The sequence below is a fragment of the Mobula hypostoma genome, chromosome 22 (genome assembly GCF_963921235.1).
Source record: "Mobula hypostoma chromosome 22, sMobHyp1.1, whole genome shotgun sequence".
NCBI lineage: Eukaryota > Metazoa > Chordata > Chondrichthyes > Myliobatiformes > Myliobatidae > Mobula > Mobula hypostoma.
Window position 1 is genome coordinate 20,472,291 of NC_086118.1, and position 26,051 is coordinate 20,498,341.

At 36.6% G+C, this 26,051-nt stretch overlaps 2 protein-coding genes across 5 annotated transcripts in view; one reads left to right on the forward strand and one right to left on the reverse strand.

Annotated features, from left to right (window-relative positions):
* foxk2b (forkhead box K2b) overlaps window positions 1-26,051 on the forward strand; it is a 115,774-nt gene that overhangs the window by 64,406 nt on the left and 25,317 nt on the right. The window contains exons 6-11 of one of the 3 annotated variants that reach the window (XR_010021275.1): window positions 4,706-4,881; window positions 8,832-9,116; window positions 10,206-10,409; window positions 14,375-14,968; window positions 21,910-22,033; window positions 22,500-22,555. Coding sequence is in view for 2 of the 3 variants with exons in the window: in XM_063074266.1 (XP_062930336.1) it covers window positions 4,706-4,881; window positions 8,832-9,116; window positions 10,206-10,409; window positions 14,375-14,571 (862 nt within the window). In the remaining variant the exon portion in view is untranslated. Of the gene's footprint in view, window positions 1-4,705; window positions 4,882-8,831; window positions 9,117-10,205; window positions 10,410-14,374; window positions 17,648-21,909; window positions 22,034-22,499; window positions 22,556-26,051 lie in introns of those variants that run through there. The other 2 variants (XM_063074266.1, XM_063074265.1) reach the window with 2 other exon arrangements.
* wdr45b (WD repeat domain 45B) overlaps window positions 22,137-26,051 on the reverse strand; it is a 71,499-nt gene continuing 67,584 nt past the window's right edge. For both annotated transcript variants that reach the window (XM_063074270.1, XM_063074271.1), the window contains exon 10: window positions 22,137-24,741. In XM_063074270.1, coding sequence (XP_062930340.1) covers window positions 24,670-24,741 — 72 coding nt within the window. In that variant the 3' untranslated portion in view covers window positions 22,137-24,669. The remainder of the gene's footprint in view (window positions 24,742-26,051) is intronic.

The following is a 26,051-nucleotide window of genomic DNA, read 5'->3' on the forward strand; positions in this document are numbered from 1 at the left end:
TCTTTATTTGACTTGAATACACTTTTAGTGGCAGTACTGATGGGGATTGGAACTATGGGGAAAAGACATGTTTCATGTGCAGGTTTGTTGCAGTACAGTGAATGTTTGGGTGTCTGTGACAGCTTTTATTAGAAGTAACAGTGTCTTCAAGGATATGTATGTGCACTGCTCTGGCCATAATCTTGTACAATTTTTGACAAAACCATTCTTTGTTGAAAATCCTGCAATTTAATCCTGAAAAGATTAATCTTGTTGTTCACCAGGGTTCCCATGGCTTTGAAAGTACTGTGTTTAAGGCCAATAATGGGTTTTCTTTGTAGGTATTGTTGAACACTGATATTGTGACAAAGTTGAGCTATTGTACTGTTTGATTACTCCAGCACAGATTAAATTCCAAAATATTCAGCTTCTTTGTTGTAACTTACTGAGTTTTCAGCTGTTGATGTCTTGGTGTTTGAATAACATCAAGGCCTGACCTCTGGAAATTGAGGCTAATAAGTGCAAACCTGAGCAAAGTTCATATGGGAAAGTTAACTGTTCTGCAAAAATGGTCAACTGCATAGGTAAAGCTGTGCTGGCTTTTCCACCATCATCCACTTACTTCTGTTTTCTGGATGATTTGTTTCCACCTCAATTTCTGAGGTTGCAGATGACCAAAGTGTGCTGCAAGTATTGCAAAAGATTGTTGAAGGGGTAAGTAGGTAGATGAAGAAGTGCTGTATTCCTTTTAGTTATGTAGCCCTTTGATATATCTCTAAGAAGGCCAACCCAAAAATGCCGTCTTGATTTTTTTGACAGTTGAAGGGGACCAGAGTCAGAATTGGGTTTAATATCACCAACAAATGTTGTGATGTTAGAAGATTTTGAGAACATCCTTCAATTTATTTTTCTTCTGCCCACCTAGTAATCGCTGGTTATGACAGTTGAAATTGTTTTTTTTTCTGGGCTGTGCAACAGTGAATTGCATGTAAATAGGGCTTCAGTGCTGAGAGTTAGCTTGGGAGAGAACAATGACGTTGGCTTTCTTTTCCTGCAGTGGGTGCTCCACCTTACTATCAACCAGCTGTGGAGATGCAGCAAATAGTTAAGGTGGTAAATGATATGTTGGTCTTCTTTGGAAAAGGTCTTGTATAGAGAAACATCTTTATTTCCTGATGCAGACTTTCAACTTGAAAGGTCAATGACTCCTTGCCTCTGTTTTCCCCTACCTTCCCCACCATATGCCACTCGATCTACTGAGTCGTTGCTCTAGCAGATCGTTTATTGCTCAACTGTGTCATCCACAATGCAGGACTTTGGTCAGAGCTTAGCTAGAGGATTGCGATCTCGCTAACTGAGAACGGATATACTTGCCATAGAGGGAGTACTACTAACCTTTCTCAGACTGATTTCTCAAATGTCAGGGCTATCATATGAAGGGCAATTAAGTCTCAGAAGAATGAGAGGAGTGCTCATTAAAATGTACAAAATTTAGATGAGACTCATCAAGCTCGATACAGGAACAATGGTTTACATTTGGGGATAGGGTTGGCTTGCAGTCTGAAGGTGAGGTAAAAAGCCATTTAGGACTGAGGTGAGAAATTTCTTTAGTCTAAAGGTAATGAATGTGAGGAATTCTGTCATGTAAGTATGTATGTATAGTTATGGAGATGGCTAAATTTCTAAAAATAAAAGGCATCAAAGGATGCAGGGTGAATGTGGAAATATGGTATTGAAGTATTGGATCAGCCATGATCATATTAATCCTGGTCCTGTTTTGCTACTTGGAGAAATATACTGCCATATTCGTCATTCAGAATGCTAGTGATAGAGTTGGGATAAAATAGACATCCATGTAATATGATTTACTGCAAAGAAAGTATATTGAATATGTTGGGTTTTTTTCATATATATAAAAAGTCAATTTATATTGCGGTTGGGCAGAACAAAGGACAATATGCCATTTGATGTAACATTGGGTCATTTTGGTGTTGTGAAAGGTGATAAACAACTGCAAAACAATATGGAGGTTGCATTTGAGGAAGTTTACTTAATTAAGGAATTAAGAGTGAATTTTTTGAGAATATACTGTGGTCCTGAAAAGAAGTAATAAAGAGACTCCGTGTAGTTACAGCACGCAGGCAGAAATTATTTAGTTTGCAGTTTCATAGAAATGGATGGAAAACAGCAAGTCAAGGATGAAATGAGCTCAGAAGGCTGAGGAATATGAAAGAAACTAGATGAGACCCAGAAGATGTCATGGATTGGTGTGCAAAGGGGAATGAAAAATAATGAAGGCAAAAGATATTAAACAGTGATATTAAATCTGATTCTGAAGTTGCTGTTCACACTGGTAACAAAAGATGCAGAACTTCCTGATCTAATTGTATATTATGTTTAGGGGTATTTAGTAGCAAAGGAAAAATGTTCCATATTACAGTTGCTTTGCAAAATGAACTTTAAATTATTTAGACAGAAGTAAGTACACCTGATCCATCAGAGCCTAATACTGGATAGCTCTGTACCATATCCATTAGCCTGTGATTTTTGAATTGAAGGAGTGAAAATGAGCTGTTTGAGGAAGCAGGAAGCAGCTTAACATATCTGATCTTGTTTTTTTTTAATAAGGTTGCAATACTTTGGTTGAAAAGTGGTACAGTGGTTTCTGGTTAATTGGGCCATTAGTTAATCGGGGTGGCTGCTTATTTAGGGCAGTCCACCTTAATTCAGAATGTTTGGAAAAACACACAGCTGGAATTTCTGCCTGCCAATAAAACATCTTTAGTGCCATTGGATATGGAATTATAACAATTTTATAGTTGTTGTAGGTAGATGGTGAACCACATTCTCAAAGTAAATGAAGAAAATCTACTGACATATTCAGCAGCTAAGGAAGTGAGTGCAACAGTTAACATGTTACAGGCAGTACAGTTTGTCACTGGTTGGCAGAAATAAGCAGTAAGACAGTTCAGAACCGTTTTACTCACCACAGTTTCAAACATTCAGGCTTGGAGATGCCAGGAGTGAAAAAAAGAAACAATTTTACTACAAGTTAGGAAGTACGAAGAATTTGAAGGTATCAACAATCATTTTGAATGTTGCAATGAAAATATAGATTTGGAGGATGTAATCATTGAAGGTATTGTATGAAAACATCAAGGTAGGAAATATGAAGATGAGGAAAGTGAAGATGACACTTCTGAACTTGAGTAGTGACAACACAGGATGTCAGGAAATGTATTGTAGGATTACGACACTATTTTATGTAGGAGGGCAATAAAGGCAATCCGTTATCAGTATTAGGTGCCTGTACTGATTTGATATACTAGTTGATAACTAGTAGGAACTTAATGCAGTTTTATAGAACTGTAGTCTTGGTAGTGTTCTAATTTGTTCTGTATTTCATTTAATTACATAATCTGTTACTTAAATGGTACTCTTGTCTTTTTTTTAATATACCTAATTATTTCTATGAAACTTCAGCTAATTGGGGCACAGACTAATTGGGCCAAAATGTACCAATCTTGACATGTCCCAATTATCCAGAATCTATTATATTATTCTGTGAGTCCCTTGGAGGAGTTTAAAATTAGAAGTTGATTGTTGAGCTACCTTTGTCTGTCATTTATGATTTTGTCTAACCTTGGGAATTGTTTGTATTTTTCTGCATTAGATGTGCCAGGTCTGGGCCTTTTTGATGGAGATTAATTACTAAATAGCAGCAACAGTTTTCTGCTTGTTTGTTCTATTTGGTCAGGTCACAAATCATTGTGGTTATTTTACTTACTAAATCAATGTTGTACATGTTCCATTGACATAACTTTGAGCTCATTTCGAATGATTGTACATACATTGAATGTTATTTGCATAGAAGAGATACTACAAACTACGGTGGAATCATTTTCTTTGAAAATGTTTGTGGTGGCGACTTGAAAGAGGAAATGAGTTTTCCTGTGCTTTCCAAAATTGTTGTTGTAATTTTCAGTATAGAAGCATACTGCTTGGATCAACAGACATAGCAAGTATTTGTGCCTCATATGAAATTTTTAATGACATTTCATCGAGGCCCTTGAAGGCTTTATTTTACTGCCAGATTCAAATATTGCTGCTCACAAAGTACCATATGGCTGAGCTTGATAGCTTCGAAGATGCCAAGATACTGAAATGGGCTTGTTTCTCGGATTATAGGTTCAACTGAGTTTAACCAACTGTTTTAAATAATAAAATATTCCACTAAACACAGTAAAACTTCATTTCTTGGTTCACAGTCAAGTAATTGCAAAGTAGCTACAAAAAGCTTAAGTGCTGATCCTTAAGTTTTAATTTCTTCTGATATCTTTACAACAAAATTGAAATGTTTAATCATTGAGTAATATAAACCTTGGTGAAGATAGTACTGCTGTTGGTAGAAGTTAGTGCAAAAATTGTTGAAAATTTATTGTACATGCAATTTACATTCCAGGTGACATTCTGATGTTGATGTTGACTTTGATTGTACTGAAGAATAAAGTTTGATTTAGCTGGACCTAATGATCTTGATCTGTTTCTGTCTTCAGCTCAAAATGGTGTGGCGGGGGGAGGGAGATAATTAGTATGTATGTTGATAATTTCAATTTTAGATACAAGTGATAAGTTATTGGTTTAACTTAAATTTCAAGTACCTTGTTTTGGCTTTGTATTTACTTAAGAGATTCTCACCATTTACTTTCTCCCCCTTCTACTACAGAAGTGCACCAGCTTCTCCGAGCCACCCCGGTGTGTTTTCATCCCACTCCAGTGGTGTCCAAACCCCAGAGAGCCTGTCCAGGGAAGGCTCTCCAGTCCCCACAGATCATGAAACTAGCACTGTGCAACCTAAATTAGCAGTATTACGGGAGGCAAGATATGCTCAAAGTGCACCAGGTGAATGCTCCACACTTCCAAGTTTATGCCTGTTTAAGTCTTTTGTTAAGGTTGTGTTTCAGGCAGTGGAAATTATGTACTTATTAACTTTATCTGTTTTTAATTCGGATGTAAAAAAATTTAATTGTGTTGGTTGTAGCACGTGGAACTTGTTGCATTTTTGTCGTACTAGATCTCCATCTTATCTAAACAGTAGCTGACATGAGCTACAATCTATAATGACTTGAAACAACTCAGTGTTGTGGTAAAATCTTAATTTCATGTGCTATGATTATAGAAATAATGTTACATAAAACTGAGGATAATCTATTTGTAAAAGAGGTTTTTGAGGTCTTGTTAAGTCATCCAGGTGCAATCATACCCACAGAGAGCTGTTAGCTCTGTCTTTAAATCTAGTACTTGACATTGAAAAGAGAAATACACTTCTCTTTTAACACAAACTATCATTTCTTTCATTATGCCAAGATTTCAACCAATAAAACAAAACCTGACTTCGGTATGAAAGGGTTGAGTGCTTCATCCTCTCTCAAAACACATAATGTATAATGTTCTGTACCTCTTTAAAGCCTAATCTACTTCCAGTTTTGTAGAAAAGTATACCTTACAGTTAGCCTGTTACCATTATTTATAACTATATGAGTAAAAAAGTTAATTTTATCTACAGCAAAGATTTATACTTCTCTATTCGCAATGATATAAAAAATGGAAACATTGAGAGTAAAGCTGAAGAAGTATGAATCTTTGCTTTAAAAAGAGAAAGTCAAAATTTCCTATTGTACTTTAAAATTTGTTTTTGTTTAGTTGCAGAATCAATAAGCAGGAAATCAAAGTTCTATCCTCTGTGATTATTGCTTAAAGGAAATGTTCATTTCTAATACAAAAATAGGTGCAGGGAGGTGGGAGAGAACTAAGCCTTTGTTTGAATAATGACTGGAATGATTCTTTAGGGAAAAAGGTCACTTTCTCAACTAGTTACAGAAATGTAGGTTTTTTTTGCAGTCAGCTGAAAAATGATTTTTTTTTAATGCAAAAATTCTTGATAGAGGTGTTTAACGTTCCTACCTGGAGCATGGAAATTTACTCTAGTTGACAAATTATTATCCACTTTTCAATACTCAATGGACTTGTAAAATTTATGAGAGTCATAACTTCCAACAGTCAGATAGATGTCATTTTTCAGGAAATGCTGGTAGGAAGCAAGCAAGAAATTCAGTTGCAAGAGTGTGTTGCGTAATAGATCTTTTGGAACATTGGCTTAAACAGTCACTAAAATCGTGATTTGGATTCCAAGAGTGTAATTCAGGCAATTGTAATTTTATTTATATGTAGAAACTTCGCCAATGTCATGTTCTTGCATGGAAGCATTCTCTTCCCTGTATAAAACTTGTGGTGTATGATATGTAGCTGCTTTCTGTTGTCATCTAGAGTACATTTTGCCTACTTGGCTCACTCAGTTCTTGAAGTTAATTGCTGAATCAGGTTCCAAGGCAAATGACAAGTGGTTAATGATTTCATAGATCTGTAGTTCTCTTTGTACCAGCAAAATCTTGTTCTTGAGTTGCTTTGAATATAGGTGTCTTTCACTTGAGTGGAATTTGTGCTGCACCACTGTTACTGATCAGTTCTGGACACTGGTGCTGCTTTTTGTCTGCTTGGTGATCTCAGCACTGTTGGTTGTTTATCTGTATACCAGAAATCTGTATAGTTATCTTTCCAACTTGTAGAATTCAATTTCTATTGATCACATGAATAATTCATTAATAGTACACTTCTTAAGGGGGATGCTTCACTTCATATGATTTTGTATTTTTTGCTGGTGGAGTGGTGGAAGGCGAATTTGGCCATGAACCCAATCTCATGGCTCTAAACGTGCAATTACTACTTTTTCAGATTGGCAATTTGGCCAGTTAAGTCATTTTTATGTATCTTGTAAGACAGAGGAACTGAACAAAGAGAGTATGTGCAAAGGGGTAGATTTTTGGTGATAAGAATTAAAGCATTTAAAATATTTGTGCATGTCCATAATTAATTTCAAACTATATTATCTGAATAGTGATGATTGTTATATTACTTAAGTAGCATTTGGAAGTGGTGAAATTTTCAATAACTTGGTGAACCCTTGAGTTTGTTAGTGACACACTGTGTCATTAATTAAAAAGCCAAATGCATAGAGCTTTTCAAAAAGGATGCAAAAGTATTTCACATTTCATATTTAATGAAAAATACACCTCCTCTCTTGGTACAGAGTGGAAAGCATACAAGGCCTTTGTTAGAGGAAGGATAATATATTAATCACCCACGCAGAAAAAGGTGAGCAAGGCTAAGTTAGATCAGTTAGAAAATACTTGAATGAAGCTGAAACTGAAATTTGCCAAAGAGTCACGATCTGCAGATTGTGGAATTAGTACCAACTGAACACATAACCACCGCAGAAGTGAATTTTGTCCCTCACCAATCATGATCCAGATCAATGGTTTTCAAACATTTGTGTACGGCGCAAAATCTTGCAGAAGCTCAGTTTTTCTGAGCCCCTTTAGCTTATAAACATGCTAGGCTGCCCAGTTTATTTTGGAAAATTTGATGCAATAATAACTTCCATGTTGGCAATCAAACTATTTATGTAAAGTTCTGAAAATCCTTTATATTGATAGATAATATTTGAAGTCCCATTGGGATCCTACCATGGACCCCAGTTTGAAAACCTCTGATCTTGAGGGGAGAGGAGGGGAAATTAATTCAGAATGCTAATAAATCAAAAGTTCATATTATAGGAAAGGGAAAGACAAGTGCCTCCAGAACCTTGAATTGATAATACCTTTTCTCTTGTTGATGGTTGTTCTGTGGACTTTAAGGAGTTATACCTTTAAGAGCCTTTTAAACCCTTGTTTCTGCTGTCATAAATGAGATACAGTGGAGGACGAGGCAGTGGTCTTTCCTGTCATCAATATTTTTTAAATAGTGCTGTAAACTTCAATATTTATCTTAATATAAAACACACACATTGTCACAACTGGTCTTGTTGATAATCAAGCTGGTCAGTACTGCATAAAGCATTAGATTTCTAGTTTTGCTTGATATTATCCATATTACAATGCATTTCAAACTTTGCAGTTTACCAAATATAGGTTCACCAGGAGGTATCTTGTTGGCTCCAGATTTGATGTCTTTGAAAATAGCTGCAGTACTCAGATTCATCTTTGATATTGGCAAAATCATCTTTTCAAGCTAAGAAGAAACTTAAGCCCTATGAAAGCTAATCAAGCTGTAAGGGGAAAGATAGCATGTTATGTATCTAATTTGTTCATTATTTTGTTTTACATCAATACTTTTAGTTCTTATAAAAAGAAGGATTTGGTGAACTTAATAAAACTTGAGCGAATTGGGATATATGAAATCTGTGATTTACTTTCTCTTTTAAATGCAGAACCATAACCTCTAATCTTAGTGTATATCATTCAGACATTTTGTAATTTTTCAGCACCTTCTGAGACATGCAGTTGGATGTGCCTTTGCATAGGCATTGATGAAACTCGGGTTATACTGAAATTTCACTTTGGGGCAGAGTAAGATTGTCAAATGATGACGTTCTTTGAAGTTTATAACATGCCAATTTGCACTGGGTAAAATATTCCAGCTTTCATCAAAATGTTGAATATTTAGTAAGAGATGTGCTTAAACTAATTTGAGGATTATTTCAAAGGATGTCTTTTAAAACAAGATGTTTACCTTAAGTATGTTTATGTGGTATTTTAGCCAAATTTATTATTTTGAGTAACATGGTGCTACCTGGAATGACCATTTCAAGAGAGATGTAATTTGTGGAAGTCGGAATTCTTGAAAGTATAGGAATTAGTTTCCATTTTTATTGCAATTTTGTATATTGTTACGTGATTTGAAATTAAAATGAATTCATAATAGAATTAATTGTATTCCCTTTTCCTAATTTGCAGGATCACCTATGTCAGCTCAGCCGGTTTTAATCACTGTGCAACGGCAAATTTCACAGTCTATGAAACCAGTTACGTATACGGTAGCCACCCCTGTTACATCAACATCCCAGCAGCCTATGCTGCAAACAGTTCATGTGGTTCATCAGATACCTGCTGTATCTGTTACAATGGCTAGTCTACCAGCAAACAGCTACACTGTAGCTAACCCGTCAGTTGTGACACAGGCAATGGTTAGCCAAGCCAAAATGGAATGCCCAGAAAATGGAGAACAAAAGGAAGTGAAAGGTAATGTGAGTTTGGACTTCCAGACACTACAGCTTGATGTCCTTAAATTATTAGTACTAGGACAAGATGAGCATCATCATCTGATGTAATGACTTGATAAACTTGCATAAGAATGTGTCGTAAATAATTAGGACAGGAAATGAAGATGTAGTGAAATGATTGTTAGTACAGAATGCAAGAAGGAGGGTTACATAACATTTAAAAGCTGAACAAAATTAAATTTGGTATAAGGTCTCGCCTCAGCATTACTTGAGCTGTCTAAAAAGTGTTCTCAACTCTTCTGCCATCTTCTCCAGTATTTGTAGTTGTAATGGTGAAACTTGCCCTACCCCTGTGGAATACATTGATAAAACACACTGTTTTCATACATAGGCTTTTCAGAGTAGAAGCCAAAATGGATCAAGGAATACAGCTACAGTTATTAACAATAAATATAAAACTAACATTTTATGATTGCATGTGCTGTGGTGCAATTTTCAATATGCACTGCACTCCATGCATTTGAGCTGTTCAATTAAGATGCATCCAAGCTTGTTGTAAGGTGTAATTTCAGAACCCATTGATTAAACCATTTGACAGGTGAGATTCTTGAGCCAGGCAGTACTTACTGAAGTTTAGTGATGTCAGTGTTCTCTGTTGCAAGATCATTTGTAAAAATAATTAAAGAACCTTGGAATCGCTTCCAGTGTTGATGAATTAATTGTTTTAACATTTTTATAACTGGTATTTTTAATTCCCTTTTGATGAAGAGAAATGTATTCTGGTGACACATTTTTGAAAGCTTTTTGGGAAACTAGATGGAAAACAAATTCCATTATCCAGTCCAAGGATCCATTTGACAGGTCTTGATTGTTTGTAACATTACAAGTCAATGTTAGGATTGGCTCTATTAATATAAGGTGGTTATAAACTCCACCTTACCATATCTTGTTGTTGGCGTCCGACATGATTGTTTGTAAACCATAAAAACACCTTTTTCATAATTTCAATGCAAAAACAAAAGCTGTTTGATCTGAATATATCTTAATTTGAAAAATTGAAATTGTCCGTCAGACTTCATTTATTCATACTTTTACTTCTGTTTCACAGTCAAAGTGGAGCCTGTTTCAGCAATTACACCAATAGGCACTGCCAATCGCTTCATTCAGACTTCGCAAGGTACACCCATACAGACAGTTACTATACTACAGCAGGCTCCTCTGGGCCAGCACCAGTTACCCCTTAAACCAATTGCACAGAATGGAACACATGTAGTACCCATCTCTTCGGTAACACATGGACAAGCTAATACTGGTAAAACTATTTTTTTATTCTTTCTTGGCAAGGTTAAATGAGAGCAAATGTTTCAATATTTGTTTTAATTGTGAATGTAAGTACTTATGGTTTGTCATTTTTACCAATACACTCTCTCCTACCCAACACTTCTCTACCCCAGTCACTGAATATGAATATTTCTTAATTCAGAAATAATCCTGAATAGATTGTTGCCTCCCATCTATGCTTCATTAGATTTATATAAACATCTGAGATGTTTTTTGCCTTCTTTCAAATAATTTAATTGAAGCCATCCTTAATTTCCTGCCTTTGTCCTTAACGAAATCCTTTGATCTGGGTTCAAGTTCACTTGCAGTATTTCAGTACCTGGCTTCAATGAGCTTTGTTGAAACCAGTGCCAGAACTATTGTATGTAAGAAAATTGGCTTACCTTGGGGGAGCATTGAGCTGTATCTTGTTCTGTACTCCTCTAATGTGTCCATGCATTAGTTGATGGGGATTCCTAGCTGAACTTGACTCATCTCATAGATACTGAAACTAAATATACCACATCATTTCCTCAGCTGTGATAATTAACTCAACAGAGCATGAGACAGGGTCACCTGTATTAGGTCAGTTTGAAAGAAGAAATTCAGTCTTATAGAAAAAATGTGCTGTGGACTTGGAAGCAGTTATTTTGTGTACTTATGGAGAGAGATGGTCACTGAACAAAAACATGAAATGGCTGTAAATGAAAACCAAAAATGCTGGAGATAATCATCAGGCAAAGCAGGTTATGGGCGAGAGAAACAGGTACCATTTCAAGTCAGTGACCTGGGAAAAGAGAAATCCAGTGAATTAGGTTGCAAGGGAGTGGTGAGGAGAATAGAAGAAATGTCTTTGATAAGCTGGAGACCAGGAGAGACTGAATGATACAGAAGGTGGTGCTGGCTGAGACACCTTGGTGAATGCATGTTAATTGTAGCTGACCTAACAAGAGATGTAAATAGAAAATAAGAACTGTGGAAGTATGCATTTGTGCTGCAATAAAGAGAATGCAGGAAACTGGCAGGTCTGATAGCTGTGGGGAAAGGAAAAGCTTGATTTATATAAAATGGAATACATCTTCTCAGAGAGGAATAAGAGCCAAAGAGAGGATGGCAAAGGAAATAATTTACCCCAAAGCAACTGGAAATTAGGGTTCTGCTGAGAAGTAAACAATCTGGATTTGTTTTCTTCTGGTTGTAGAAGAGACCAGACCAGAACATTGAATACAGTATGCTCATTTGGAAGAGAATTGCTGCTTCAGCTTGGAAAGTGTTCGGGAACCAGGATGGTGAGAGGGGAATGGGTTGAAGGGTGGATGTTGCATTGGAAGTGTTTCTGTATATGAAAGAATAAGCCAGTGAGTTACTGAAGGAATGGTTCCTTCAGAATACTGGAAAGGGAGGGTTAGTTCTGAGTGATGGTGGAAATTGCACCAGTGAATGTAAGTAGTGGACTATGAGTAGAAGTTTCAGGAGCCCAATTGGTTATGATGGAAAGGAAACCATCTTGGTGTGGAAAATATTATCTGCATTGAAGTAATAGATTTGAAAATATCTATCTAATAATTATGTGCCATCAAACCAAATTTTGAAACGGGCAGAAGGGAAGATAATCTCATCAAGGGATATAAAACTAAGAGGCTTAGCTAGAGGAAATATGAAGGACTTGTTTTCTTTTGGAGATTAATGCTTGTCACCAGATTAAAATGGTGGAAAGGTTAAAGGGTAGTTTAGGGGACACAGACTTGCCCATAGTGGTGTGTCTGAAACTCCATGGTTCTGTTGAGTCATGAGCCAACTGTAGGGATCCCGCTGGGTTAATTCTCAATGGCAGGGATAAATGTCACAAACTACTGCACAAATGGGTAAGAGTGTATCGTTTTCAAACTGTAAGGAAAATTGTGCACCTAGAAGTTGCAGTCAGCAGCGATACCTATCACTTCAAGAAAAATAAAACTGCAAATGTGAAAATCTGCTACTGGAGGTTTGCTGGCTGAAAGCATTTCCATCAGTGGTGATGTGAACCAGCAGCATCTATATGAAATATTTATCATGAGGGAGTGGATTGTGCAGGTAGCAGGTTCTTGAGTTGTAGCATAACGATTATTCATTAGTATGACTTCTGTATAAAGCAGAAATGTGAATTCCATCTGGACAGCTTTATTTTGGCTGACATAAACATGATGAAATAACTTGCCATTTTATTTGTTTCTGGTGGTATTTATTGAAAAGCCAAATATTGACCAGGGCATCGGGAGAATTCCCGTTTTAAATTTTGCTATGAGATCTTTAGTATATACAGTGAACTACAGATGTGGCCCCTTGACCCCATAGTAATGCTGTCTCATTTGGCTGTATTCATGTATAGTTAAATGACAATTAAACTTAAATTGAATTGAATTATTGACAAGGTTGAAAACTGTTTTGAAAATACTTCCCACAGGAGTTGAATATGAGAATAAGGGGCTTCATTCAATGCTAACTTCATCCACTGAATTTTGGTGAAACATTTACATAATGTCTACAGTACATGCAATATAATTTTAGATGTTGTAAAAGATCTCAATTGTTTTCTTAAATAGGTGAGCAGTATGGCAATTTCAACCTTTTTTTTAAAATATGGTACAACACAAATGAATTGTGAATGTTTATGTGGAATTCCCTTGGTGCACACGTTGTTAATTGATATGAGAAGTAGTCTGGTAGTTTCTGATAGTAAAGTAGTTTCATTAGCTAAAATATTATCAGAGTGTTTGACCTTGATAACAGAAGAGAATAGTTTGAGCCATTTCTTAGCTTAATTATTAATTCTAATGATAAATATTTTGTCACATAAATGGATCAAGTACCGTTGAACATGTTTTACAAGCTTTTTGTGGAGAGATGAGGCTGTATTGTTTTTTGATACTAAGGCCCTAAACTGCAATCAAAAGCAAATTAGCTGGTGGTTTACAAAGATCAGTCATATTGTCAAGGTACTCATAGTAGGAAGACTTGCATTAATGATTCTTGAGCATTGAGAAAGATGAATCAAACTGCTACTGAAGAACATTACATTTCACTTTTCAATTAGGAGCAAGTCAGCCATGCTTGCTGCTCATTTGCACTCTTCTGTATTTTTCTATTCAATTATCGAGAACCTCCTAGATGAAGCTGCCCATCAAATTGAGTCTGTTTACATCTGTGTGTGTGTGTGTGTGTGTGTGTGTGTGTGTGTGTGTGTATGTATATTATCAATTGTGTGAAGTTGTTATAAAAGGACATCAGTATTTCAATTGGTTTCTTGCAATTTTCCCAATTCCTCCTCTTCCACTAGTTACTAGTATCTGCTAATAACTGCTGTAATGCAGTTAATTGTTCCATTTGTTGACAATTCACAGTCATATCTTTGCTTAAGTTGGTTCACTTGGGCTGCCATTTCCTGCTGCCAGACTGGATGCAAGGCTTTAGTTTTTCTAATTGAAACTTGCTAGAATAACAGTTTGCTCCATATGTTTACATGAGAATACAAGATGCTTAATTATGTTTACATGAAAATATTTCACAAAGCTTGTGCCTGAAGGTCTAATGTTTTGCAGTTTTCTGTTCTTGCCTGTTACTGCAGAAGGTTTCCCAAGACTAATTGAAGCTTGACTTACTACATTGACTGTATATGACTGTACATGGGACCAGTCAAAGCCTGAAAGAAATAAATCAATCTATTGTGGCCTTCATTAAAATTCGATCTATTTGAATTTATCATTTTCAAAATCTGCTTTAATGTTTTCTGCATTGCTATTTAATATTAAGCATTGATATTAACTAAATCAGTGCATGAAATTGAGCTGTAACATTGAATCAAACATTTTAAATTGTAGGACTATATAAATTAATGTTAATAAAACTGTTAAGGCATATTTTGTAGGCCTATATAGTGAGTCAACCCTGTAAATATCTGTACTGTTCTGTTTCTTCCAGCTGCTGCAAGCCCATTGCACATGTTGGCAACTCATGCATCTGCCTCAGCATCCCTTCCTACAAAGCGCCAAAATGGAGATCAAGGAGAGCAGCCAGAGATTAAACGTATCAAAACAGAAGATGGAGAAAGTATACTGGTTGCTGTCAAAGTGGAAGCCCCAACTGTGGCTGCAGGTGTACAGAGCAGCCAGAACTAAAGATTAGGGGATGGAACGCAGCTAACCTTTTATCAATTGCAAGGTGCCAAAAGGACAAGCCTAACTCAATATCTAGAACTCCAGCATGTGTTGACTCGTTGGGGGGTATGGGGCCCTGTATGAGCGACTGTGAACTGCAGCACTGAGAAATGGGAAGCCTTAAAACACAATAAGTTAAAGAAACTGAACAAATTTACAAAGTAACACCCCTCATGAGAGGCTGTTCCTCCTGCTCAACTACCTCAGTGCTCACTGGGAAAGGAAGAGATGGAGAGGGCCTCAGCTAGCCACACATCTGATACTTACGGACTTGAGCACACCAGTGTGACGGCAGCATGGCGAGTGCTTTAAAGAACACCAATAACACAAGATTGTATGTTACATAAAGGGAACAAAGGTGTGGACCCATTTCCTACATCTGGCAGCTAGCCTTTAATGACCTACCTAATGCAGTTGTTAGTAAATATGCAGTATTTTGTTCATATGTGGAATTAGGATATTTTTGGGTGTTTTTCATTCTGTAGATAAAAATGGGGTCACTATCATTTCAGATCACTCCATTTTATATTTCAGAGTTTTGGAACTACAACTGTTTTCGTACGTAAATTTGATTTTATGTTCAGTGAAATTGAATGTAGTTATGTTTTTTTAATACCCAATGGAGTGGTTAAAAGTTTACTTCAGTTTTGTTTGAATCCAGATAAAGCTAATTTACACTTGCAGATTTTCATATTTTAACAAATTCCTCATGAATTTAATCACTTTTTATTAATATCTAGTGAGCAAATGCTTCGGGTTTGCATGTGTTGGGCAAGAAGACAATGTAACTGAGCCGTTACCAGACCTAAATGAACATCTGTTAATTTGACCAGTGCTGCACTTAACTACTGCTTATTTGCTTTATTCGCTTATTTGTTACTTTGTGTTGACGTTGACTATTCCTGGCTTGGTTTTGCAGGCTATATTTCAAACTAAAAGAAGATAAAACACATTGCTGCAAATTGTTTATTTAAGAGATGGGGAGAAGACTTGCATATCTATTCTGGGCTATTGGAACTTAATAACTGTTACTAAAAGTCAAACTGAAGAATAAAAACATTTAAATATGATGTCCATGTACTGAGGAATACACATACTCAAAGTGGTAATGTGAAAAAAAAGTTACATATACGCACACACAACAATTATCCATAAGTTGGCTGAGCTGCTCGTGTCAAGAAAGTAATGTCCCTGGTGTTCTGAATTAGGTGACTTCAGCTATAATGGGTTTCAGCTTTTTTTTTTGCCCTGTAAAATCCAGGAATGAGGTGAGGCTCATTTCTGATGTCTCAAAGTTAAGTAACCATTCAAAGTTCATGGTTATTTGGGTGAGCAAAATACTTTATACTAAACAAAAATTGTGACTCAGTAGTGTAAATTTGTCATCATTATGATTTTAAAATTCTAATATAAGCCAGGATTGAAATATAATTAAACTTCAAAATGAAACAGAATATTGCATTAAAGTTTGCACCTTTAATTTCCAATCTTTACTCATTAGTTTTGGGCCAAGTGCTTGCAATATATAATGTTGAGCGTGAATGGAAAAGAAAACTACCCAAGCCAAGCTACTTGCCCTGCTTTCTATTTGTCCTAAGGAAAACAAAGTTGAATCATTTGGCCAGTGGCTGTCATGGATTGGAAAGACCCTTCAACTCAGAGGCAACCAAATCAGACATGTTGGTTAGATGTACTATAAAAAGAGCAGAAAGTTATCTATTTTTTCCGTTGGATTGATGAACGGTCTAAATTCAAGCTAGTTGTTTCACAATATACACGGTTTTAAAAATATTAACTAAGTCTGGACTAGTACAGAACTACAGCAACTTTTGCCCTCTTTTGCCAAAATAAGTTATTTTGCTGGGACCTGAATCAATCCCACAAATAATAAGATCAGGGTTTAAAACTATTATCTTAGTTACACCACTCAGGCTTTTTTTTTAATAGTCCTCTTACAAAAAAATTGTGCCATTAACAGATTTTATCTAAAATTACTTCAAAGCTGCTGAAGTATTTGGCTGCATGCCACTAATCTGCAATTAAGTATCATTCATTCATTTTAACAAAGGCAAAAGCGAAAGGTATCTTCCCTTGCTGAGTAATCCTGTAACTTACCATATCTTTTAGAGCAAAATGGAAAAAGTTGCCTGTTTCCATTACAACTGAGTTTTATAAACTGCACAGCCTTTAAGAAGCAAGTATATTACAATATTTAAGTGATTAGTCTGCTGCTGAATGTTATAGTGCAGAAGTGAGAATTAACTTCAGTTCAATCTTCTATATTGGAAAACATAAACCATCTTGTTGCTGCTGTGCAAATGTATTATGTACATGAGGGCTGTGAGAGGGACTTTACAAAAACAAATTTGTGTGGTAGGCCTCATTGCTACCATAGATTAAAGGTTCATAACTAATAAGAACAAATAAAGATTTGATTGGAAAGTACAAATGTCAGTTGAAATCCAGCAATATTTCAAATTCTACCAATTTATATTGGAAGCATAGGAAAAATGTGTGGAATGACATTTTCTGCTGCTATAACATTGTAAAGGTGAGTGTGTATTCCTTTATACTGCAATGCACAGGTTCACTGTAATCATCTGTCCCATTTCTCATGTGTCTTTAAAACTAATTTGATCTTTGTAGGAATCTGGATTTGAAAATTAGATAATCAAATTACACCTATATTTCCAGGATTTCATCTGCAGCTCTTACAAATAATGTGTTTCATCTTCCCTTTCTTTCTTTGTTATCTCCACCAAGCACACCTATCATTCCATACTTTATCAGGTTAGATCTATGTTGGTCTACACACAAATGTAAGAGGATGCAAGTTAATTCTAGACTTGTGTAGTACAACCCACTTCAGTCTTCAAGAGATAAGTTCATAGTTTTCCTCCTTGTGCTTGGGTGTCTAGATCTTTTTACTGCCTCCCCTAACACAGTCAAAATACTGAGTTTAGTGCATAATCCATCATGGCTCTTAAAGCTGGAGATAATTTTAAATCACATTTTATAATTGGACCCAGCAAAACATGACTTTATCCTTCCAGCATGAGTTTATTCCAAGATTTATAACAGTTTCATTTCTTAAATTGTTTTGAGTCTATTCAACTGGTATCCATTTTTTGGTTAAAATATATATTTATGCAATCCAATATATAGAGAACGCTTTAATATTTTGGTATGTATAAGAACACTTACTCTACAGGATCTTTTGAATATGCATGGAAATGGTGACCATCCAAGCAGTGTGCTCACTGGTAGGTAACTTGATGTTTATGGAGATGCTATTTTGTACAGGAGAGTGTGATTTGGTATGTGGCTCGAGATATTTGCACATTTACTTTGACTTGCTCCACTTTGAAATTTTGTTGCCGTTCTAAAATGTTCGGACTTGTTATTCTTGACAGAAGGAGGATTAAGGAATGAATAGTCCAGAAGCGTTCTTAACACACTGTATGGTTGCACATTGTTTACTTCCAATCATATAAGAACTTGTTAAATGAAATTAAGGCATTTGTGAATGTGGAGTAGAACATTGAGGCTGAATGATAGAATGGAATCAAGGCTATTCACCCATTGTCCGGATCTGAATCTGGCTTAGACTACGTGAAGTTCCAACGTAATTACGGAAAGGGAGTTGTGATCTTCCTGAAGAATGTAAACCCCCGAGGACAATTCAAAAGTTGCCACAAGATATAAATTATTTAAATATAAAAAAAGAAATTTTGATATTTGATGCTGAAGACCTATTTTGCAATGGAAATACTATAGAAGTTCTACTTTATTCATAACTTGGTTTGTTCCTGACAACTAAATCCTAATATCAACAGACACCCTAAAGTATTTATTCTTTGGTGTATACATCCTAGAGTATATGATTATAAATATGTGGATCATGCTTTATGAAGTAGTTGCTTATTTACCTCTGCAACTGAAGGTTTTGTATATTAGTACTGGGAACTGATGTTTTCTAAAAGACTTTAGTGTCCGATGGAATAAGCAGTGTAAATTATGCTGTGGAATTAATCACTGGACACTTCTCCACTTGACTTATCCTCACCTTTCAGACTAGAGCCTCTAGTTGGGGCATATGGACCTACAATTGGATATTCACATGAAGCTCTCATAGATGTGCGAGGGTTCTTCTGGTTTGTTGAGAAGTCATCATTGAGATCAAGAATTTAATCCCTGAAGTACCTCAAACCATGGTAATTCTCAAGAGTTGCTAGAGACTCCAGGTGAAATCCTTAAGACTCTTGGATATGAAAATATTGTTCATGTGCTGATGCTGCTTTTATAACTTGAAAGATGTGACAATACATCTGAATATGCTTTTTTCAACTGGAATATACAAGAGGCTTTAACAAGACTTTGGGTCTCATTCGATTCCTCCCAAAATAAGGGCCAAATCTGATCTAAGCACTTACTCTGGTAATAGCTGCAAGTGATTTCACTTCAATGACTTATTTTTGGGAAACTACATTTTCTCAACAGTAAATAAAAGGTAAATACTAATGCATGATGAAACTGTTTTTAAAAAAGCCAAATTGTGCATTTTCCATTATTCAGCAGTGGGTTGACACAGTTATTACCACTAAAAATGAAAGTATTTTGTTTCTTTTGGAGTTTTTGACTTGGAGCTAACTCCAGTCAACTCATTGAATATATAAAACAGAAAATTTCAGTATGATAATGAACAATTAGAAACAAAACTTGATCTTTGATGCAGGGACACGGAAGAATTAGCTGATCATCTTAACCTAAGTGGTTTCAGTTACTCAAATCTGTCAAGAATCTGTGGATTAATTTTTGCTGGTAGCCCACCAGTTAACATTTTGCGTAGTTTTTAGGTTGGTGCATTTGAAATGTATTGATTTAATGACTATTAGATCCATTTAAAACCCCTAGGAAAGGTTAAGCCTTTCAAATCAACTTTCTGATGCAAATGGATTTTATACATGAGAGAAATGGAAATTGCTGATCTGGCACAAAGGTGGTGTACCAGTTGGTGTATGTTGCCTGTTGCAGAACTAACTTGCACGATTATGTTTTTCATTTCATATCAGTTTGCAAGGAATTGTATGCTGGTTTGCACTATTCTACCTTTCTTGGGCTAGTTTGAGTCATTGAATAACAGACACAGCCATTTAGTCTATTTTTAATCTTAATTTAAATTTTGTATTAGATTATTCACAGAGGGGAAGATTGTAGGTATTTGCAGTTATTCCAATTTTATATACTTCTTAATCAGTCAATTGTTCATTCATTGATTTAATCATTATACTTGCTAGTTTGGGTGCAAATACTTCGGATTAGTGTGATGGGATGACCGATCCATTAAAAAAAACTGTTTCTTTACAAATGATTATAGATGTAAATGTTGAGCTGGCTTATACAAAGTTTAGTGTCTGGCAGCCATGATAACTGTTCTGTCTGTCTTGACCCCAGAAGCCTCAAAGCTTTGTGAGTATTGAATGGATATTCTCAAGAAAACTCCCTCACACAGACAGAATAATCACTGGAATTTTACAGTGATGTTACCTGATGGTGAGTAAAGGAGACAGCATCAATATCAGAAATTACATCTGTCCAGCAAACCTTTAAGAGCACTTCTCCTCTCCACCCCCTCCCATCCAGTCCTATTTCCAGAATGAAGCAAAACTAATGACTTGGAAGAGTCATATTCTTGTGAACAGGTTTAAGAAATGATCAAGAGCTGCTACTCTTTGCATGAAGATTTCTTCTTAATTGAGATTGTAGTTCATGTGCTGCATCTTATTTTCCCAGGGGATGTGCCCAACATTGACAAGACCATTTATTTCAAAAGGCCCTTGGAGGTGAGCTGGCCTTTGAGTGCCATAACCGTATATTTAGGTTATGACAGGACTTCAGCCCAGCAATAATCACAGAATAGCAGAATATGCTCGTGTCAAGTTAATGTATGGCTCTGAATGCTTTTGAGATGGTGATAGTCCCATTATACTAGACCAAAGTCCTGTTACTATTTTGCTGATTTCTTAAGAGAATGAGTTAATGAAATGCAGTCAGTAAACATTGGTCATGGCAGGCTGGCCAAGTGTCTGTTGTGGTATGCACTTCTAGGAAAGTGTAGAGTAATCCTCCACTCTCTCGACTGATACCTTCTAGATCATGAAAGTTTTTAGGCAGTTGGGGGATGAGTTGCACAGAATACAAATTTCTGACTGCTTTTTACATGACCAGCTGAGTTCAGTTTCAAGTCATCTTTATCCCTGAGGGTTTTGATGGTGGGGAAGACAGTAATGATTATGCTGTTGAATGCTGTGCAAGTCTTGTTGCATGTGTTACATACTGCTTCACTATTTGAGGAATTGCAAATGGAGTTGGTGACTTCCAGACACCTGCAAATGGAAGATTGTTGGTAATGCATGTTATAGTTCAGAATTGAGATGATTTTGCTCTAACAATCTCAGACATTATTTGTTACAATTCAAGCCAATGAAATGCTTTCTCCTTGTTTTCTCATTGACCAGTTTTCTTAGGATAGCTTTGGTCTCACATGATGATGTCAAGGGCAATTGCCGTTAATTCAGCTCAGGAATTTTCATGTGTTCATGTTTGGGCCAAGTCAATAATGAGATCTGGAATTTAGCAGCCCTAATAGAACCCAAACAGCAAGCTATAAACGAATAAAGTATCCCTCAAAAACCACCTAATAAATGCTTTCCTTACTTGCTGAAGATTGAGCAATGACTGGGTCGATTATATTTATCCCCCTTTTGTGGATGAAAGTGCACAAATTGTTTTCTACCTTGTATAAGTGCCAGTGCTGGATGAAATTAATGTGGCTCAAAGCGCATTTGTATTTGGAACCAACATCATAAGCAATGCAGCCAGGATGTTGTTGGGATCCATAATCTTGTTGCTTTGGGTGCCCAATGACATTTTCACTATCACATGGAGTAAATCAAACCAGACACTGCAGTAATTGGTGGGGACATTTGTAAACCCTCCCATTATCAGTGGTTTAATTCAAATCTGGATGTGACTAGACTGAAGGGTATTAATGTTATTTAGAGGATCACTTAACTCATCTAGCGATATTCTTTAAATGTTTAGCCTGTTATTTTCCTAATGTATTTGACAGTTATCAATAAGCCAAGATTGGTTTGTATATTAACAAAGGACTCCAGAGGACCTGTTCCTGTGTTGTTCTGCTCTATGCCAGTGTGAATATAGGACTGTGTTAATCACAATTATGTGTTATTTACTTGAGCAATCATCCGGTAATTATTTAATTTTCTAACTTTTCAGCTGCCTTTAGATCTTGAAGTAAGGATCCCCCTGTGAAGAGTAGACCCTTGACTAACAAGTCAACATGACACTGAGATGATTTGCACATGACATTTTGATCGTCTAAACGTGCCACCTATTACAGGTAATCTAAATTTCCCATTTTAAGTATTTTGTTTTGCAAAGTGAATCAAAATGTTCTTTTTTCCCAAAATGTTTTGGAAGAGTGTTCCCTTATTTAAAAGGTTTAAGGGTAGAATCAACTGGAATAGGGTGGTGGGGTATCTGGGCAACTGGGGAAAATGTGGAAGAAACCCTTTATTTCATTCATTCTTATTGCCCTTTGGCGTTCTGTGGAACATCGATTCAAGGACAATCTAATTGCTTATGGTAAAATACAATCTATTGCAATTGAGCATTGCAACATTGAGTTAATCTGTTCTGTAGGTTATGACAGGAGAGTGCCCCTTTCAAACAACTGAATTGGCAGGTATGAGCAAAGGCAGGTGAATGGTCAATTAGCCTGGCTGAATGGCCTCTTACCTATTTAATAGCTTTAAAGGCATAAGTATTGTTTTGTGGAATTCAATGTATTTCTCTTTATATCACAGGTTGTCATCACTTATGATGTAATAACTGAATCTCTCCAACAAGACTGTGTTTTGAGGTGCATTTTTTTACATGTCCTTAAAATCAATGTTGATGTCTTTGGCTCTGAGAAAGAGCAGTTTGATTTTGTTCATTTTATACTGCCTGCAAGCTTTATTGATAATTTAAATCTTTCAATCATAAGAAAACATTTGTATATTTTTTGATGCAGCATGCAGTGAACTGTACAGTAAGGTAGAGCAGAAAAAGCCACAACCCTCTGTAAACTAGCTATTTTACTCCCCAAGCACAAATTAGCATAGCAGTTATTGTAAAGCTATTTTAGCACCAGCAGCCTAGGTTCAATTTCCACTGTTGTCTATAAGAAGTTTGTACATTCTTCCTGTGACTGTGTTGGGTTTCCACTGGGTGCTCTGATTGCCTCCCACATCCCAAATATGTATGGGTTAGTAGGTTGTAAATGTCCTGTGATTAGGCTAGGGTTAAAGGTATGTTGCAGGGAGGTGCAGTTGGTTGTGCCAGCAGAAGCTATTCCATGCTGTATCTGTCAGAGGAAGATATTTTATTATTGATATTGCGTAGAGTAATAGAAGCAGATACAATGTTTAAAAGACATTTGGACTCTACATGGATGGGAAGATTTATGTGGGCCAAATATAGGCAAATGGGACAGCTGAGGCAACACCTTGATCAATTTGCACGAGTTGGGCTAAAAAGCATATTTCTCATTGGGGTTTGGTTTTAAACAGGTAAAATGTTGTGAACTGAATCCTATATGTATTAGCTGTTGGACAGTTTGCTGAACTTGCAGTCAAGCCCTAAGAAGTGCATTAAGTAAGCAAAACAACATTATCTAAAGTATTAAATAGAAGAATGCCCAAAAATAGCATGGAGCTAAAGCTTCAATGATAATGCAACTATTACATCACAGTGAGCAGAAATAGTATGATTAATGCTAAATATGCTTTGCCATATTTCTTCCCGTGTAGAAAATTGCATATTGGTGCATAACTAAGAAGGATGATGCTGAGTCACATAAGAAGGGTAGTCAAGACTGCAGTCTTTTAGTTTTGAGGGGATCTATAAAAGACAGCCCCAAACTGCTATCAATTGTGTAATGAAGGGAAAGCCAAATGAGAGGCTTGGGGGCTGGTGACTGGAGATTGAAGGACTGTAGAAGTTAGGAAATAAGAGTTGAGATTGAAGGGATTTTCAATATAAGACACTGGATTTTAAATGTATTGAGGGTCTTGAGTGCTGAGAGCTAGGCCATAAGCACTGAACAGCCACTGAATATTGGGAGCAGAGCTCTGAATCAGCTTAAGCCATCTACATATTCTGACTTCAGTCCCATCCGCACTACTTCTAAATACTAGCATCTCATTAGGATTTGGTTCCTTTGCCTCCACTTTGAAGCTTTGATGATTTAATAAGTTTCAGGTCAGAAACTATCAGATTGAAGTTCATACTAATCTATTTTATGCAATCTATCCTTGAATTATCCATTGAATCTCTATCAGTTTTAAAATCTTCAAGTCCTTTTGCTCTTCCTAGTCTTCCACGATTAACTGGTTGTCTGGCTTGGATCCAAAGTGGATAATCCTGCATTTGCTCTATTAAACATTGTAGCTAATTTTAGATTATGAAGACACGTAGTGCTGTTTTATTGTCATTTAGTAATGCATGCATTAAGAAATGATACATCATTTCCTCCAGTGTGATATCACAGAACAGAGGACAGACCAAAACTGACAAAACCACATAATTATAACATATAGTTACAACAGTGCAACAATACCATAACTTGATGGAAGAAGTCCATGAGCACAGTAAAGCTCAAAGTTTCTCAAATGTCCCACATCTCACGCAGACAGGAGAAGGAAGAAAAACTCCCTGTCAAACCTGACCACGGTCCGACTCTGAGTCATCTGAAAACTTCGAGCTCTGAGCAGCTCTCCGACACCAAGTACTGAGTGCCATCTCTGTCCAAACGATTCGACCTCCTTCCCGATCGCCAAAAGCAGGCAAGGCTGGGGATTTTGAGGCCTACCCGCCGAAAGATTCCCGACAACACAGTAACGACAGCAGCGAACGGGCGTTTCAGAAATTTCCCCAGATGTTCCTCTGTGCTTTCACGTCCATTCCCCATCAAATCAGAATTGTCCACGGCCCCTATTTAACAGATACGATATAATTTTTCACCGGAGGGCTGCGCATACGCAAGCACGCCATCTTCTCAGTTTTCTGCCAAATAGATCAATTTCATAGTCATGAAGTCATAGTCATAGTCATACAGCCTGGAAACAGGCTGTTTGTCCCAACTCATCCATGCTGACCATGATGCCCCCTGAGCTGGTCCCATTTGCCCATGTTTGGCCATATACCTCTAAACCTTTCCCATCCATAAGTGTCTTAAATGTTATAGTACCTGTCTCTACTACCTTATCTGGCAGATTGTTTTGTATATGCATTGTCCCCTGTACAAAAGTTGTCCCACAAGACACTTTGAAATGTGTTCCTTCTCGCTTTAAAACTGTGTTCTCTAGTTTTTGGTTCTGTTTCTCTTGGGGGTGGGGGAGGGGGAAAGAAATGCCGTGCATTCAGCCTATCTGTGCCTCGCATGATCTCCCCCCCCTCCACTCAGGTCTCCTACATTCAAAGAAATGAAGTCCTTGCTTGTCCAACCTCTCATAACTCAGGCCCTTGAGTCCTGGAAATATTAAATCTTCCTTGCACTCTCTCCAGTTTCTATAACAAGGTGATCAAAACTGTACATAATGCTCTTGAATGCAGTCTCCCCAACATCTTGTACAACTGCAACATAATCTCCAAACTCCTATACTTACTGGCCTGATCGAAGGCTAGCATTTGCCTCTAGTATTTTTGTGAACCATGTACTTTCTTTCCCACAACACTCCCCACTTACCATCATTTACTGTACATGTCCTATCTTGATTAGTCTTCCCAAAATAAAACACCTTGTACTTATCTGAACTGTAAGCCATTTTCCAATCCTTAACCAATTAGCTGGTTGATCAAAATTCCTCTGTAATTTTGATCAGTTTTTTAATCACCTACGATACCACTGATTTTAGTCCCCTTAAGTTTACTAACTGTGTCTTGTACATTCTCATACAAATCATTTATATGAACGATGAACAAAGTTCCCAGTACCTATCCTTGTGGTATACTATTAGTCTTAGACAGTGTTAGAAACAACCTTCCAGCATTATTCACTGCTTCCTACCACTGAAACAATTATGAATCCAGTTGGCATACAATCTAACCTTTCAGACTAGCGTAACACATTCAGTCCTGAAGAAGGGTCGCAGCCCAAAATGTTGACTGTTTACTCTTTTCCATAGATGCTGCCTGGTCTACTGAGTTCCTGCAGCAGTTTGTGTGTCGCTTTGGATTTTCAGCATCTGCAGATTTCCTCATGTTTGTTACTTATTCAGTTTGCCCGCCATTTCCTTGTCCTCTATTACTACCTCTCTAGTGGTTCAATATCTACTGTCATCTCTTTTACATTTTATATATTTGAAGAACCTTTT